At 41.9% G+C, this 18849-nt stretch overlaps 1 protein-coding gene across 10 annotated transcripts in view; it reads left to right on the top strand.

The window, feature by feature from the left end:
• Nucleotides 1-14227, top strand: part of TRAF3 (TNF receptor associated factor 3) — a 69279-nt gene extending 55052 nt beyond the window's left edge. For 9 of the 10 annotated variants that reach the window (XM_064423293.1, XM_064423292.1, XM_064423291.1 and 6 more), the window contains 3 exons: nucleotides 100-240; nucleotides 5073-5247; nucleotides 6454-14227. In XM_064423293.1, coding sequence (XP_064279363.1) covers nucleotides 100-240; nucleotides 5073-5247; nucleotides 6454-7025 — 888 coding nt within the window. In that variant the 3' untranslated portion in view covers nucleotides 7026-14227. The remainder of the gene's footprint in view (nucleotides 1-99; nucleotides 241-5072; nucleotides 5248-6453) is intronic. The other variant, XM_064423297.1, reaches the window with a different exon arrangement.
• Nucleotides 14228-18849: the final 4622 nt, after the last annotated feature.

The raw sequence follows: 18849 nt of genomic DNA, 5'->3' as shown, positions 1-18849 counted from the left end.
TTATTAGGATCTTATCCCTTTTGTGTGTTTAAGATAGTTTAAAACTAACATAGATATTTTAATAAACTTTGGCAGGAGTAATTGTAGAATTTTTTCCAGGTGGCCTTGCTCCAGAATGAAAGTTTGGAAAAGAACAAGAGTATACAAACTTTACATAATCAGATTTGTAGCTTTGAAATAGAAATTGAAAGACAGAAGGAAATGCTGCGGAATAATGAATCTAAAATACTTCATTTACAGGTAAGAAATATGGACTCTCCCCATTAAAGCAGAAATGGTAGTAGCCTCTGTTCTGTGCCTTTACACTTGTGAAGTGAGGTGGTCTAATTAAAATGGGGGGGAGATCTTTTACATTATAAGAGAGCCATTCTGATATTTTTTTTGTGGTTTGTTGTGTTCAATGGGGTAAGATACTTCACTAAAACACTGCAATTGCCTAGCCTATGTTAAAACAAAAAAGTTTAAAAAGGGAAAAGATTGAAAACAAAATACAAATCTTATAGGAAGAATAATCTTTTTTTACTTAAAAAAACTGCTTAAGGAAGTCCCACTGAAGGACAAGATTAGCACCTTAAAGTTGTCGAGTATTACATAGATTCCTTTTCTACTTGCTGGTATAAAAAAAATGCAAATTGTGAGTGAGATTAGTCTGTTGTGGATTTAATTCAAACATAGCATAATGCATTTGAATACACTTTTTAAAAATCCAAATTTCTGTTCTTCTGAGGAAAATTTATCGAGTTATTCCTTTGCTGATAGGTCTGAGTTTCATGTTCTGTGTTTTGAATGCTGGTCACAAGCCAGCATGAAACTAGAAATCCTCAGGGTGCCCTAGCATGGTGGTTAGCCCAAGCTGAAATTCCTTGCTCTGTATTCAGAGCTGACTTGGAATGTGGGTGCTGGGAATTTGTATTAGCTTGCATGATACTAACCACAATAAGGGAAACCTCAGGAGATATTTAGCAAGGAATTGTGGAGATATCATGTACACATTAATCTAGTATGTCTGCTGCTAGAATATCAGATACTTGTTGTAGCATCCACCTTAAAGGAATGTAAATAAAATTATCTTTTTCACTTACTATTCACTTCACTTATAAACTGCAAATGTTGATAACTCAAGAAAGATAAAGGTATCCAAACTGGTGTGTGGCTAAAATTCAAAGGGTGGCACATTCAGGGGATCAGAGCCTGGAGACCCTTGATGATGGTTTGTAAGGATACCTTCAAGTTTGGCAACTGCAACATTTTTCCTTATAGCAGTAATTTCTTTCCATGACCTGCCCACTTAGTAACCAGCTCAGCCTTAGTCATTGTTACTTGTCTGATGATAGTCTGGGATATGGCTGCCTGCCTGCAATATTGCATTCTGACACTGGGGAGCTAATCCTTGTATGTACTGATATTGCTGATTGAATCTACCAGGAGGTAAGTTAATTTGTAAGCCTGGAGTTCTTACACATGCTGTCTCAATGGCCAGCAGTGAGAGTGGAAATGGAAAAAACATAGAGCAGAGTTTTTCATTATTGTCTTAAATGACAGATTGCAATATCTTTTTCCTCGAGCTGTAAGTGTTAGCAAAATCAATTTTCGAGTGATTGGTTTAGGAAAAAAGAAAACCCCAAACCACTACAAAGCAGCAAATTCCAACAAGTGGCTTTGTGGTGGTAATAAGTACTGGAGAAAATGTTCTGCTCTTTTTTCTTTTTTTTTTCTTTTTTTTTTTCCCTCTCCTGCTCTTTACTTCCTCTTGCCAGCTATTTCAATTTAGTTATTTTAAGCCAAACTGTATTTCAATGCTATTTCAACCTGTTTCCTTCCACTTAGCAGAATTTCCTGGTTCAGTCTGATTGTTAAGGGTATCCTGGAAACATGCCTCAATTTGTTTTTTCCTGGACAACATGATCAGTCTCTTTCTGTTGCCCACGAGGAGTAGAAGGAATTAGTTACCTCTTGTGAGCCATTCTTCCCCGGGGTTGTGTGGAGCAGCTGTGGTTGCCTGGGAGCCAGAGATACTGCACTAACCAGTCCAGGTCTGAGCAAGGGGTATTTGCTTAGTCCCCCAAGACCTACCAATGCTCCTGATGTCTGGTACAGTTCCAGTATTGGCTGTCAGGTGACCTTTTTGGCTGGGGAGTGGCAGCAGCATCACAGCATTATCTGCACTGTGAGGCATCTGACACAATCAGTGTAAATGCATCAAGGGAGTCTGGGCACTGGTAGGAGCCTCTTGTTTTCAGATGAGTTTTCTATATATTGGTCTTTAAGGAAAGTGTTTTTACCAAGGGTGTGTGATACTTTTTTTGGCTGCTGTCATATGGAGAGGAACTTTCACATGCAGTGTCCAGTCTTTCATATGGAAATGGAAGCATGTGAGTAAGCCCATTGTAAGCAGGGTGGAGACGTGAGGTACTGAGGGACAAAAGAAACAGTGGCCTCATGAACATAAAATGATTTGATGAGTAATACCTTTCCTCAGAGGAGAAGGACACGTGATTTCTTTTCCAAGTCAAGCAGTACCTTTTCTAGTCTGTTCTTTAGCTTTTCAGTTTCAACCTGTCAGTTGCAATGGAAAGGTCATTACAGCTCTTCAGTTCCTTCTGCCATTTTCTGAAATTCTTTTAGTAAGTATAGCTAAAATTCTGGAAGTTAGTAGAAATACTAAACAGAACCCTGTATGAAAATCAACATCAAAAGGAGCTCACAATGGTTTGCCAAGCACATAACTCGGAATTAATGATCCAGAGAGGTCAGTTGCTAGAATGAAAAGTGCATGCAGAAAATTGATATCTACTTGAAAATTTATGAGTACAGTGTGAGACATCTGTGTGCTTTCTAATGGAATAATTAGAGTGAAAATCTCCACTGCTGCATTTAATTCAGATTTAGTACATCAGTATCTCCCAGCAGGAGGGAGGTTGACTCCTTGTAGGGTAAAAAGATAGAGATCCCACTGCTTTTTAAAAATTAAATAGAAGTCTTATTTCTGATTATTTTATATCTCTTGAATTCTCATATCAAGGTACAGTAGGTAAAAATGCTACACATTTGCCAGTGTGAAAGAGAAGCAGCTAAACCAGAATTGGTTATACGTGTACAAAGGTAGAATGTTGCACGGATTGATGGAGAGAATTGAGCCCCTAGTAACAGCTTTGGGTAGACTTCTCCCAAGAAGAATAGCTTAGAATTGTTCTGCAGGTTTAGCACTTCCTCTTTCATATAAAAATGTGATCATTTATTTTGTTTGATGCTGTGTTAATCCAAAGAGGTGCAAGCTGTGAGCATTGTGCAAACCCCAGCCACGTTACTGTTCTTGCCTCGCAAAGTTTATGTGTGGTATGAGTAAAGGAAAAATATCAGACTTGGGCATATTTTAAGTTACATTTGCATGTTAACTGTGAACTAGTGGCCAAATCCTTTGGTTCTGCTCTCCCAACATGCAGTCAGGCCATGCTGTGGTATGTTTCCTTATTTATATGGCTAACAGCCCTTCCCTGCTCTACTGTCTGATTACCATCAGCCCAGGTGGGAGGGTGTGACTGTGTTGGTAGGTGGTGTTTCATAAGTCCAGGCAAGCTGCTTCATATATTTACTGGGCCCATACCCCTGGCATTTATGATTCAGTGCACAGCTTTCCTTCACAAAGCCCTAATTCTGGAAGTGAGAGTTGCATAACTTGTCTTAAAACATGAACACAGAAATAAATAGTTAATCCTGAAATATGTTAGATTGCTCAGTTGTTTTGAGCCAAAAAATAAGACTCCTAGAACTTGATGTTGCTAGCTGGCTCATCAAATTGACAACCTTCAATGAATGGTTACAGACTTTCAGTACAACTGAAACCAGGTGATTAAAAGCAAACCGCTCAAAGGGCAGAAGGGTTTTCCCCATCAGTGGGGAACACTGAATCCCACATGGCCAACCAGAAGGCAAATGCAAAAGAAATTTATTTTCTTGTTTTGTACTCAACTGCCACTTTATTTTTGTGAAGAAATGAAAAATCATTTTTACATTTGTTGGCTCTATGTGATGATAAACTATAAAGCTATAAAGTTAGCTTTGGAATTTAACTGTAGGTGGTAGCAAAAGTAGTTTCTTCTCTCAGATATTTTTGTTATCATTTGAACTTCACAACTGATTATAGGGTTCTGGCTAAAATTCCTGCTAGTCCAAATTAGCTGTGATAATGTGAAGTGCTGTGTATTTCTTGCATTGGATTTGAGGTAGATGGGAAATATGTTCTTTATATTTTAATATACTAAGGTGCTTGCAATGTCCCTCTTTGAGAGAATACTGGCCTTTTTGTCTGTTTCTTTCTTGAGTGTTATATTTCATGCCTTTCCAAAACCAGCTGGGCTATTTTTTTGTTTTCTTCTTAGAAAGACTCAACAGAAAATACCTTCAAAATGCATGGGTTGTTCAGTTTAGGAAGTAAGAGTGGGAATTTTAAAGGTACTTAAGGGGACAGAAGTGGTCATTTACATTCTTGAGGGCTTCTGATATGGTTGTGGGCACATAATAACTTAGGCTTTGATGACTGATTTATGTGAGCTGGGAGCTTGCACATGTGTGTACTCATATTCCATGTGTGCAAGAATAATGATGTTTTCCTGGAGGCATAAGTTATTTTGCTGTAAACCAATATAAACACAGCCATTTGATCCACACCACAGGAAGCTGTGCCCATATTTTGTTGCTTAAGTGCTGTCACATGAAACCCAACAGGTATCAGCCCATAATACCAATATAGAGACATCCAGAAAATTGTTCTTACATTGAAGTTTAAAAAAACCTCAAAAATCAAACTGCCTTAGAAAATAGGTACGCACTAACAAGTCCCTTTTTTAAAACAAGGCTATTGCTAATTCTGATATGCAGCACTAAAGATTTTTTAAGTGTTTCATAAATACCTGGGCTATTCCTTTAAATTTTCAAGGTTTGTGTTATTAAATACTAGACAAAAGCAAAAATAGTTTATATTGGAATTCATTCTTATTACCAACATATAATCTTTGCTTAATTTATGTAAATTAATGTCCTTGTGTTATTTTATGTGCTCTTATTTTATAAAGCGAGTGATAGACAGTCAAGCAGAGAAACTCAAAGAACTGGACAAAGAAATCCGTCCCTTCCGACAGAACTGGGAGGAGGCTGACAGCATGAAGAGCAGCGTGGAATCCCTCCAGAACAGAGTGACTGAGCTGGAAAGCGTTGATAAAACTGCAGGGCAAGGAGCTCGGAATACAAGTGAGTGTGAGCACAATGGGCTGAGGTGCTGTTGAGAGGAAAACAGTGTCCCTTGAGTGGCAGTCCCATTGTGACTTTTATATGGAAACATCAGTAATGCTGATTCTTCTGATTTTTGAGTAGGAGATAGTGTATTTCATGTGTTGATGGTGTGGCATTGCTTCCATGCTTTTTCTTAGGCCTAATTATTGTCTTATCTTTTGTTTTATTGACTCTTGTCTTGACTGCATTGTTAGCTCATTATAAACAGTTTCTCAATTGATCTTTGATTGCTAATAGCTTTCAGCAGCTTCTTTAAATATAGTCGTGGTATATTGACATTTTTTACTGCTCTTCTCCCCTGTGAATGGATCAGTATGGTTATCCACCTGAAACCACCCATCCTGATTCTATTAGACAGGTGTATTTGATCCTAAGAAAATGGAGATCTGCTTAATAATAAGGCTGTTATGCTTCTGAATAAAGACTGGAATTCAGCAGGACAGTGTAGATCACATGGAAGCGTTTAAATGATTGTGACAAAGAACATTTAAATAGATCTGTGTAAGATAAACCTGCCTTATGAATTCATCTGCTTCTCAGTATTGTGTGTTGGCCAATTTTGCCAGTAACAAAACAAAAGAGTAACATGAAAGGGAAAGGGGACACAAAAGACATAGCTCTCACTCCAAGCTAAATAAATGACCATATAATACAGATCTAAGCTTGACATTTTTGTTTTTTAATGCAGAACTTTACATTGTAACAGCACTTGCTTCTGAGACAAATAGTTTCTAAAAAGAATGTTTTGAGTGATCAGGAATGCTTCTGAATTTCAGAGGGATTACATAGGATTGTGTAACTTCGTCTAAGGTCTTACCTGCTAAATAGCAATCTGCAGATAATGCTACCAAGTCTCCTTTCAAAAACTGGAAGCTTCTAGTTATACTGTTCAGTGACCAGGAAAAAAAATCTATTAGATGATTTGAATATTTGACTTTTACTGCATGTACAATTAACACCCACATTTGTAAAAATCCCAGCTAACCTAGACATCGGCCAGCAAATTAGAGCCTGTAGAAATTGCTTCATCAGTGGCCAAATGCACTTTGGTTCTCAGGGAGGGAAGTGTTTTCATACCCAGTACTAGCACTGGTATGAAATTATTATTATTACAGCCTTTAGTAAGCAGCAGTTTCTCACCCCCATCCTTTCTGTTTCTGGCAGGCCTGCTGGAGACCCAGCTGAGCAGGCACGACCAGATGCTGAGCGTTCACGACATCCGGCTGGCTGACATGGACCTGCGCTTCCAGGTCCTGGAAACCGCCAGTTACAACGGGGTGTTGATCTGGAAAATCCGAGACTATAAACGTCGGAAGCAAGAAGCAGTCATGGGGAAGACTCTGTCCCTGTACAGCCAGCCCTTTTATACTGGATACTTTGGCTACAAGATGTGTGCCAGAGTTTACCTGAACGGGGATGGCATGGGAAAGGGGACGCACTTGTCTCTGTTTTTTGTCATCATGCGTGGAGAATACGATGCTTTGCTTCCTTGGCCCTTCAAACAGAAAGTGACTCTCATGCTCATGGATCAGGGACCGTCTCGACGCCACTTGGGAGATGCTTTCAAGCCAGATCCGAACAGCAGCAGTTTCAAGAAGCCAACTGGAGAAATGAACATTGCATCTGGCTGCCCTGTCTTTGTGGCTCAAACTGTTCTAGAGAATGGAACGTATATTAAAGATGATACTATTTTTATTAAAGTCATAGTGGATACATCGGATCTACCAGACCCCTGACATACACTGGGGGAGGCGGATTAAACAGAAGGCAACTCCGTTTGGGGGTTTTGTATCAGTTTGTCTTCAATCAGAGGTCCTAAAGCTCACAGAACCACCTTGTGGAACAGATGGAAGAGTTTGAAGGCATAACTGCATAGGGTCCAATTGCGAAAGTAGCAACACATTAAGAAATCATACCATGGTATATTTTTTAATAGAACTAGCAACACTTGAGCTCTGACGAATCACTTATCCCTCGTCAGGATAGTGGTTATGGTCAGAGAGGATTTTTTTTAACTTATTAATGATCTAGTCAATTGGAGGTGAAAAGACATATACAGTATGTGCTGAATCAATTACTGACTTTTATTTCTTTTAAGCTAGAATACAAGAAAAACCCTTCACATGTGGGCTAGCTGGAAATTGTCAGCATGTTAAAAGAAGATGAAGTAATGTTGCAATTATGATATTCTTTGAAAAACTGAGGTGCAATCTTGTCTGAAATATAGTATATTGTCTTTTTAAGGCCTCATCTGGTCTCTGTTTTAATAATTACTTTGTCAGAAGATCTTGGAAAAGTATCCATGTCTTCTCAAAAGTATCTGAATCAAAATCATATTTTTATTTAAAGTTCTATTGTTACAGAAAACATTTTATTTTAAAACTGTTGATAGACTGATATTTCTTGGAAGAAAAAATAGAAGATATCAAACACTGGTTATCACTTGTGATAGGAAAAAAAAACTATTCAATTCTGTTATTTCTCTTTAGAAATGTAAACCTACAATATATGTCGTAGTTAATGACACTATTTCAAAATTAAGGAAAAATCACTCATGGATGCTGTGCATCATTATCAGATTTATAATTGTTTTCACCCTAAAATAGGGCATTTGTTGAACTTTGGAGTTCTAAACGGAATCCTGTACATTTTTTAAAGTTCTGCCCCATGCTTTCCAATCAAGCTATATATGTTGCACATTATGCTGTCAGCAGTATATAGTATTTTCAGTATTGGGGAGGAGGATTAGTGCTGAAAAAAGCCTCTATGTTTGTTCTGTACTAGCAGCCATTGCTTCAAGACAAACCAGCAATGTCTTAATACAGTGATGGTGGCTTGCATGCATACATGTGCCTTAGATGTGCTGTGCTGCTTATAAACCATAGCTTTTTATTCAGATTAATTCTGATATCTGAAATGGTAGTTTAATTGGACTTCAGGCATAATGTTTAGCCTTGTCTTCAGAGCCCTTAGGTACCTTGTAATGTACGAAACAGAGGCCAAAGCCCACTGCTTTGGCTTCTGCAGCTTCTATGACTTGGCCATGGTGGAATCCATCCTGTTGAGGTGCCAAAACGTTATGCTCAGTGCTCCTATGGAGCTTGGACTAGACAGTCTCCATGGCCACTGCAAAGGCAGGCAACATTTTTCCTCTAATGCCTGTGGCTGTAAGGTGGCATCACTTGAAACTAATCCATCTGAGAACTCTGGGGCTGTGAATATGGATGCTCGTGGCAGCTTCTCATAGCAGACAAGCATCCTAATGGGGAATGCATGGGCTTCTTTCTTGTAACAGCCTCAACTGTAGTGAAAAGCATTTGCTAGCCCTGAAACATGCTGATTGCAACCTGCTGTGTTCATCTGCTTCTATTTAATAGCCTGTGACAAGCAAGTCCAGAGACACAGCCTGACTGTGGTGCTCTTTAAAATCCTGCTTAAGCAGAGCGGGCTTGCACCACTGTGTTTTCAGCCTTCGTGGGCTTGAAAAACCTATTGCATCTCAGCCTTTAGTGTCAGGCTGTATCCGTTTTCTGCTTTTTTGAGGCATAGTCACAATTTTTGTCTAAGGTGCAGTTGAATTCATGCCTTTGTATTTCAGCTTGTCTTTGCCGTTGTCTTTTTTGGCTGTGCCTTCACACACAGTGCCTGCAAGAAGTATTTATGGATATACAATGCATGCTAAGTGGTCTTCATGGGTTTTCCAGGCACCTGCTAGAATACTGCCTGCTGCTGATTGTCCTGACTGTCAGCAGCAACTTGTCTTCCTTTTCTTGCCTTCCATTGTCCGGGTACTGTACTCCCTCTATGGTACGTGGCTGTCAACAGGTGCAAGCTCAAATATGGAGGCACGTGCTAGCATTTAATTTCTAGCACAGAAGGAGGATGTTCTGCACAAGACATAAATATCTACAGATATACCTGCATCTATATCTCTAGATATAATTGTATGGCACTTGCAGTTTTATGCAGGCTGCATAAGTAAACCCATCACTTACGCTTTAGGGCGAAGGTTCGCTCAACTTGTGTCATTTTAATAATTGTGAATGTAGGCAGCTGAGCTTTTGTGTTTGTGCATCACAGAATTTTACTGAAAACAGGATTCCCAAGTGGAAATGTCCAAAGGACTCTCCTCCCATTGCTAATGCATGTCTTGTAAAATTAAATGAAACCGTTTGGCCATCTCAAAACAGTTTATATCCTGTTTCAATCTGGGACTTGGAGGAGATTTTGAGTATAAGCAGGGCCCGGCATATTCTGCAGATTTGTGACTACAGTTTCCAACTTCTGTGACAGAATTGCGCTTCTAAATCCAAGCTCTTTAAAAGAGGAGGAAAAAAATCATTTCCAGCCTTTGGTGATTGAGGACTTTGAAACATGTGAATGTGAAAACCAATAGGGAAGTCTTCCTGAGTCTGCACACAGCCTAAACTAGTAGCTTTAAGAGATCTGAATATCTCGTCTTGGTGGGATATTGACTCAGAAACTTCACAGAGAAGTTTAAATATGAACACTGCTAACTATCTAAATGCCGATCACTGTAGCAGAAACATCAGTCACTGTTGTATTTCACAGATCTCTATGCTGCTTTCCACATCTCCCAAGTGCCAAAAGCACCAGCTGCCAGAATCTTCAGCTTCACTTGGGCAGCTTTTATAATGCAGTAATGTGCTATCGATATAAAAATATTTTTGCATATGTGCTTTTTATCACAGTTAATAAAATGGAGGCCTACTGCACTTATTTTTTAAAACTACATGAAGCTGCCAGAGAATTTCCAGTTTGCCAACCCTGCGTACTGTGAAATCCAGGATCTTGCTACACAAATGTAGACACCGCCTGCTGTGGAATACCTGAAGCCTTGACTGTAACACCCCTTTCTCCGCAGAACTCACAGGCCATCTCTGTAGAGTTCTTACTGTGTACATAGAAATCGGTTTCCTCTGCTTTCCAGCAAGGAGTATGTAGCATTTTGTGAAAACAAGGCCACTGTATATTCTCTAAGTTGAAAGGAAAAGATACCTGGTGCTTTACTCAACACTTTAAGTTATTTAACTGTTTCTCTCATCGCTGAAATGCCCTTTATCCTTTTTCTCTTTGTTCCTGACTGAGATATCCAAAGTTTTCTAGGGACTGTCTGTTTAAAGTGATTTCTGGGACAACACCCTGCCCCTACGTATACTCTTGAATCCTGGCAAGCTCCTGGGGGCTGCCACTATTGCCAGGGGGTCCCAGAGTATTTGCATTACTTTGAACAGAGCTCGTTCAGTGGAACCACATTGTCCTCTACTTAGTAGTAATTCTTAGCAGCACACAGCTGAAGTCTCTTGCTGGTGTTCTTTCTTCACGGTGACGCTCCAAGTTACGTACAAACCTCTTCCGTTTCCAGCTTCCTCTAGGGAGATTCCAGTGTGTGACAATCTGGATGTTGCCCTTTGTGTACACTCTTCAGCACAGAGTGAGTGCACCTGTTACCTAGAAAGTCTTGAATCCTAAGCAGGATGAAACTATTTGGGTGTTTGAAGACCAACCTGCAATTATGATGCATGACCATGTCTGCATTGCTTCTCTGAGCTAATTAACTGGGGTCTTGTTTCAGTTACTGTCTACACGGTACACCTTCAACTGCTGACTTACAATATGCAATGTTGATTTCAGCCTTGTACTGTAAATGATGTTCTTCACAAAGAGAATGTGCAATAGGAAAAGGGAATGGTGGGTGGCATACTTTTGATGGGAAAAACACGTTAGTTTTTTAAAAACATGAAAAAAATGAAATGCAGCTTATTTCCTTTTCTTGTGGTGTTTTCTACTTGGAAAAGGAAAGATGAAGATATGTGCCTGTTTCTGTGCCTGGTGAATTTCTCAAATGCAAAGGTAATAGAGATTTGTGTTAGCTGGGATTTAAGTGCTGAACCCATGAATGTTAGGCTGTGGTTGTATCGCTTCTGTTTCCTCAGCTTGCCATGATTATGGCTTGCTGAGCTGGAGTTTAAAAGCTACCACCTATTTGTATTTGTATTCCATCACCTGGGATAGGCATTTCACCAACAGTGCAGGGTATCTGTTGATGTTTTGTTCAGTTTTTAAAACACTGGTGCTCTTTGGTCCAAGACTGAGAAGCGTGTAGGGAGCGACAAGGAAAGTTGCCTGCACTGCAGAAGAGTGAAAAACATGACTGCAGTATTGATGCCTTTGATATGATTTAACTATGCAAATATACAGATAGGTGAGGGGGGAAATTCCTGGGTTGCATACCTAATCTCTTAGATTTTGCTCTGTAAATTACTTGTATGTGTGTAGGTACATACATATACACACAGACATGCATGCACATAAATATGCAAAGTCTTTTCTTTATGTAGAAGTGATGAAACAAAACCCTTTCCTCCAAGTTATACTTGATCAATTGGTGCAAATATAACTTGCTGCTAAAGGAGGATCTTGGCTAAGGGCAAACTGATTCGTATCTTTCAGGTTTGAAGACCTGTATGTAGCAAACACTTCATTTAGCTTTTCTGAAGACTCTGAATTGTAATTTAGGACACATGTTCTTCCTCATGTTCTGATAATTTGGAGATTCCTGTATTTTAAACAACTATAGCGATGGGCAACTTTTTGATTGCAAATTATTTCCTCTAATTAGGAAAAAAAATTATAAAAAGCATCTGGACCTCTTCCCTGGAATTCCTGTCCTGTTCAGTCAATACCTTGATATTCTGGTTGACCTGGAAGTCAAAGCTACTGCAATAAAAGTAATTGATTTGGCAGTTTAATCTCAGTTTTTAATACTGTGTACAGTGTATAGCAAGTGCTATTTCTCTTTTTTGGAACAAGGAAATCAAGGATTAGATGTGATTTTCCCACAGTCACAAAAGGAATCTCCTGGAGCCGGGACTGAATGAGAGGTTCCAGTTCCCTAGCGTTATCTCTGAATCACGAGGTTTTACTCTTTTAATATATTTATCCCTTAGAAGAACTGGAAAATAAGTTGACATACCCTGAAGACCCACATCAGGACAGTAAGGGCTAGAATTAAACATACAAGCTGTCGTGATTTGGGGTTGTTACCCGCGTGGTGGCCCAGACGCGCGGAGTGAAGGCCAGCACAGCATGTCAGTGTCAGTAACAGCAGCAAACCTGTGTCCTGCTCTGTCTGTTCAGAATTGTCCAACAAAACCAGTCTTGTTTGATGCTCCTCTTAACTAAGGAGGGCAAATACCATTGTACAGTGAAGTGGGTTCATCTTTGTTCTACCAGTCAGTGTGACTGATCATTTCTTCCTTGTGGGGCTTTCTCCCTTTTTCTGTAAACCAAAATCTGGAGGGCTTAATTGTTCTTTCTTGCCTCTTAATCCAGGCCTTTGCAGAGAAGCACCAGATAGGAAGGTTGTGGAAAACTTTGGATTGCTGATTCAGGGACATCCTCTTAAGATTTAGAAGACTAGAGTTATAAAATACAAAAGGGATCTGACTATTCCTGTTTCTCTTCTAATATATGGTCAAGACTGCAGCTTCTGTCTTCCATTTCATGATGTCAGTGTAGATACTAGGCTGTGTTTTTTCATTATTTCCCCTCCAAGTTAGGATTAGTTCCTTAGGTTCAAATCAGTTCTGAATTTCACAGAGAAGCACCTGAGCCAAAACCCTGGATTCAAACATCCCAGACTTGATGTGGAATTCAAATCTGGATCCCGACTCTGTGGCTTACTAACCTACCCATTCAGGGAAGGGTTTGTTGTCTCTATGTGGTGTTTGTGTTTTTGGTCCTTTGGAACTAAGCTTTTAATTTGGTTGCCAGTTCTGCAAGGACTTTTTAACTTCTTAGCAATGCCGGTGTTCACACGCTCCATTGCTGGCAGTGCGATGCGTAGTGATAAAATTTGACTCTGTCTAAGGGTTACTGAGATAAACCAGCATTACCATTCGTAAAGGTCATTTCTTGCATAGTGTTCCGAGCTTGGTATTTGAATATAGCTCGCACCTGAAAGGACACATCTTCCAACTATGACCTGCATCACTGGCAGAGAGTTGTGTAATCTGTACTTGTGGAATGGGAAGGTACAAGCTTCCATCGTTGCTGATGCATCGTGTAATCCACCTATTTTGTTTTTCTTATCGCTGTTGTTTGGTTAATACTTTTTTTTTTTCAGTTTTATAGAAAAAAAATGGGGAAGTTCAGGATTTTTTCTACATGGTATAAAACTCCAATGAATTAGTGGTGACTAAAGAGCTGTGAAAAATACCCCATTAGGAGATGATGGGCTAAATGTAGGTCCATTTCTCTTAGACAAGTAGGATAACCTTTAAGATGCATGGAACAACATAAAAATCGGGAAAACTAAAGCTGACATTTGTTTCCAAGAAATTCTGTGAGAACTATCTATGGAAAAGACATCAGTGATTGAGAATAATGTACAAATTAATGTGTTTGAAACTTGTGTATCCATTTCTTTAATCTCATACTCTTCAGTGAACGGTACACTTGTGTTCAGTTTTATGATCAAAAACAAAGACCAAAGAAGGCCAGCCTCATTTGATTGTGTATATTCTGCCTGTCTTAATTATCAATAGCTGTAAGGATACAGTGCAAGTGATCTGGTAACCAGTGGTTCTCGTCCTTTTCTTTTAGGGGGGGAAAAACAATTTTAAAATGTATAATTTATTGCTCAGCAATAACCATGTTGTTAAAATAATAATAAAAAAAGGAATTAGCAACATGTCTTAATTTCCCAATAGCATTATTATATGTTGTATTTCAGTTTACTGTATATTGTGTTTTTGTATTTATTTGTGTTTGGAGGTCTTGCTATGTCTTTTTGTGTTTTAAATGCTAATAAACAAGGACAGTGTGTAAGAGTGTAGAATGCTGAACTCTGAAATGCTAAACTGTGTTATTAAAGGAAAAATAAATAAGTAGGAAATAATATTTTTTAAAAAAACCTGGTGTGTTGAATTTGAATGACTGCTGTTGACTTGCAGATGGCCAGGGTGCATCCTTGCTCCTCTGTGAGCCCCACTGCATGGCTGTTCTGTGCTTTGTGCTCACACACCCAACAGAGCCTTACTGTGGCATTTCCCATCCTCTCCACTTCCCATAACTTCTGTCAGAGTCCTGTTTTCCATGTGCTAACTCTGCTGGAATAAACCAGGTGATGGTGTTCATCCTAACATCAGAGTTGAGAGCCATCATGCAAACAGAGTAGAAATAAATGGAATGGCTTTTTATGCATTTGTGGTACGCCGCTTTCCCAAAGAGGTATGGGAAAGGATAGTTGAAGCATCGCTTAAATGTCTAAAGATTTAGATTTCTTATTTTTTCTCCTCTTTTGTCATTAGTGACTCTTCTCAGCTCAGAACCGCGTGCAAAGTGTGTGCTCGAAGTCACAGAACATGATGCAGTCTGTAAAAACACCAGACAGTTCTGGAATGTGTGGAGCAATAATATTTCCACCACGTTTCAGGTTCAGCCTAGGGATGAAAACCCTGATCCCCTGGGGTTTTGTATGAAGCATGTAACTTCTACCGAGCACCACACTGTTGTTTCTTTCCTATTGTCCCTCCCACCCCTCTTTTACTGAAATTGCAGTTTCCCTTCCTTCCCATCGCTGCAGGGGCAGTACTGGGTTTAGCAATGCAGGAATGTCCTGCCTGTGCTCAGACACAAGACCGCAGTGTCTTGGCAAAAGCCCCACCGCGTTGCTGGCCTGGAATGTGAGAACGACCTGGCCAGCCCATAGCGGTGTTTGGAACAGGCTCTCTGAAAGTGCTGGGCAGCCGAGTGCCTTCTGATAAAGTGGGGATGCCAGAGAAATGGCAATTGCAGGCAGGTGGGCATGGTGAAATGGGAGGGTGGCTAAGGAGTGCCATCCTCACCTCGTGCAGGGGGGATATTCCCCTTGCTGCTGGGAGCAGTCACTGTGTCACTCTGGATGCACATCTTGAGTACTGTGTCCAGTTCTGGGCCCCTCAATTTAGGAAGGATATTGAGATGCTTGAGCGTGTCCAGAGGAGAGCAACGAGGCTGGTGAGGGGCTTGGAAAACAAGCCCTACGAGGAACGTTTGAAGGAACTGGGGTTGTTTAGCCTGGAGAAGAGGAGGCTTAGAGGTGACCTTATTGCTCTCTACAACTTCCTGAAGGGAGGTTGTAGACAGGTGGGGGTCGGTCTCTTCCACCGGGCAGCAACTGACAGAACAAGGGGACACAGTCTCAAGCTACGTAAGGGAACGTATAGGTTAGATATTAGGAAAAAATTTTTCACTGAAAGAATAATAAAGCACTGGAATTGTCTTCCCAGGGAGGTGGTGGAATCACCATCTCTGGATGTGTTTAAAAAAAGACTGGACATGGCACTTGGTGCTATAGTCTAGTTGAGATGTTAGGGCATAGGTTGGACTTGATGATCTTAGAGGTCTCTTCCAACCTCATTATTCTGTGATTCTGTGTGATTCTGTGTGCCAGCTGTCCTGCTCATCAGCCTTTCCACTCGCACTCCCGGCGTTGGCACTTGAGGCTGCACTGCCTGGAGCTCTTCATATCTCTGCTGTGGAGCGTGAAGGGGTGGTGAGCTTCCTCGCCTTAATGAAGTGGGTTACCTTCCAGCAGGGTCCTCTGGAGAGGAGTCTCCTCCTCCTAAATTGGGGAGCTTGCTGCTCAGATGTGTCACTTCCATCACTACAGAGCAGCAGGATAAGCAGAGAGGAAACAAATTGCTTTAAACGTGAAGGGAAACACTAATTCTCACCTCCCTACTCCTCCTCCCCCAGCAAAGAATCATAACTGAAATGGCACATGGTGCCCTTCTTGGCTCCAGTGAGCCTTTATAAAAGGTTTCTCCTTCATGCCAGGTCCCAGAAGGTGACTGTCAGCTTCATGGGGTGCTTTCTCCCAGTGGACCATCTGGTACTTAAGCTGACAGGAGCAGAGTGCCAGCTCTGGGAGCTCCAAACAGCCAGGAAGAGCAGGGTGAGGAGCTCCTGGGCTACAGAGGGTGCTGGCTGACAGGAGCACTGCCAGAGCCTGGACCTGCTGCGAGGGCCATCTTTTGGAAGAACTGCAGGGGTTTTTTAAAAAGTTTTTGGGAAGTTTTCCAGAGTTTCAAATCTTGGGTTTGCTTGCTGTCTGGTAAGAAGTCAGAGGTTTTCAAAATGTTCAGTCCTGTGTATCCTGCTCCTTGTTTGCTTCAATGTGACCAAGCCCTGGAATTGTCTAAAGAATGGGGAAATATTCAGTGATCAAAATAAGTGGTGAAATAGGTGATTTCCCCCAACCTTCCCCAAAGCCAGTTATTCCCTGAGTCAGTTGTGTGGTTCCTTCCTGCACGCCTGTATTGAGCCCTGGAGGCTGTTCCTGTTGAGTAATGTGTCTGGCTTGTTGTTTGGCCAAAACAGGTGAAAACCCAAATATCTTCCCTACCCCCCTTGACAAACGTGGCACCTGGGGAAGCTGAGCCCACTCAGATCTCTTGTTCCTTCAAGGGTTTTTGGCAGTGAGCACTGGACCTCAGCATGTGCTCTGGTGTGTTCTGCATGCTCACAAGAATGGGGAATGGCCCAAGCCAGGAACGGAATTCCCACTGGCTGGGCTGGCAAACACAGAAGAGACCTCAGGAACCGACTTCCACCCCACAGGCTGCACCTTGGGTTAAGCAATGTCTGGGCACAGCTGGTTTGGTTGCAGCTGTGTTTTGGCAGCGTGGCTGTGTGAGTGGAGGTGGGAGCTCTCTGCAGACACTGCTGTGCACACTCGATGGCTGCTTTGTGCCAACACAGAAGCTTTGCAGAGATTACTTGGATTTTCCCAGCTGTGGCCCCTTTAGCAGGTGTCCCTGGGGTAGGTAGTGATGGTTGGTGAAAGACAGTCAGTTTTCTGAGGATAAAAAGAAATCCCAGCCATGCACAGGGTTGGAGGGAGTGGGCTGGTTCCATGTGCAGCTTGGCCTGGGCTCAGGGCTGAGAAGCAAAGCTGGTTGCTCACACCCCTGCATCCTCAGAGATCTCGGTCCTTGTGGACACCCCTAACAGGAAGCTCTTGTTCCCCTGCTTCACACTACAGGATAAGAAGTGAGCTGGGGTGTGGCTTCCAGGTAGCTCTGAGATCAAATGTGACCCTGTCCAGTGACTGCTCCTGCCTTGCTGCCCTGAGGGTAATGTGACTGTGTGGCTGCTGGAGGCCTGTAAGCTGGGTGAGTTCCTCTTGCTGAGTTGGTGTGGAGCTCCAAAGAGGGATTTAACTCCACAGCCTGACTGTGTATTCAGCTTCAGCTCCTGACCAGTCCTGAAATGAGGCCGTGCCTCTCCCAGCAGCACACACAGCTCCTCTGCCACCAGAGATTGCTTCTGGCAGTATAGATGGTGCTGTTGCACCCAAGACTATCTTTTTCTTAAATTAAAGGAAATACCACGTGGGGATTTTTTCTGGTTGATGCTAGGGGCTGCCTGTTTTAAGGGAAGCCATGAGATAGAAAACAGCTAGAGGGGCTGTCACTTGCCAGGCCATTTCTCCTCATTTATTTAAGCTAAGTTCATGTTCAAACCTTCAGCAGTGCTGCACTGTGCCAAGGAGACTGGCAAACATTGTGTGCCTGTGTACAGCCCAGCTCCCACAGTGGGTGGCTTCAGCACTGAGGGTTTGGAGCCAGTGTTTGGCACACCTTTACTTCTCCCTTCTCTCTGTTTGAGGCCATGGCATGTAATACAATTACCACAGAATAATTTTTCCATGCACTTAATGACTTTCTGGGGATGGTGCCATTGCTGCTTGGCTGCTTGGAGGGCTGCAGGAAGCGTGTGGGGGGCAGTCATCCACCTTGGGGCCTGCACACACAGCATCACTGCTTCGTGCTCAGCACTGAGCTCCCTGTCCAGATGCAAAGTGCTGGGTCTGAGTGCTCATACTGGGGAAAGTCCCTTGTGTTGCAGGTCACGACTTTTAAGCAGTGAGGAGAGATGCAGTTGTACAACAGGGAAATTCTGGGAGGTGCTGGATGTCCCTGAAGGGCTTTAGGAGGTGGCTCTGCTGGCTCTCTAAGCAGAACAGTGTTTTTGGCTTTCATGCCCGTTTATAACTCAATGCTGGGAAGGTCAGGCATCCACTGAGTGCTGTTTCCCCTCTGTGGTGGTGATGTTCTTGCCCCTCCCAGGGGCATTGTGGGCAGCCAGCACAGGGGAGCAGAAGGATGGGCAGGCAGCAAGGAGTGAAATATACTGATCTCTGCATTAGGACAGCTGCTTTGATTTCTGGGGACTGATTTCTCCTTCCTTTCAACTTTGTTTCACTCTCCCTGTAACCACCTGACCCAAAACTTGCTCCTGTGCAATCTCCCATTGTGCCTGTCTGGTCCTGAGGCTCAGCAGCATCTTGGGACAGTAGCAACAACAAAAGCTGGGATGGAGAGGAGTGTACTCCAGCCATGGGGAGAGACCTGCAGTGAGGTTCAGGTTATTCTGACCAGGTTATTCAGCAATGCTGCAGTGAGCACCTGGCCCCAGTAATGAGTTTTGCTGGAATTTCTGTCATTCCTCTACCCTGCCCTGTCCTACCCTGGTGCTGGAGCAGGGACT

The sequence above is a fragment of the Passer domesticus genome, chromosome 6 (genome assembly GCF_036417665.1).
Source record: "Passer domesticus isolate bPasDom1 chromosome 6, bPasDom1.hap1, whole genome shotgun sequence".
In the NCBI taxonomy this organism is placed as follows: Eukaryota; Metazoa; Chordata; class Aves; order Passeriformes; family Passeridae; genus Passer; species Passer domesticus.
Note: the sequence above shows the minus strand (reverse complement) of the source record. Positions and strands in the feature narration are given on the sequence as shown.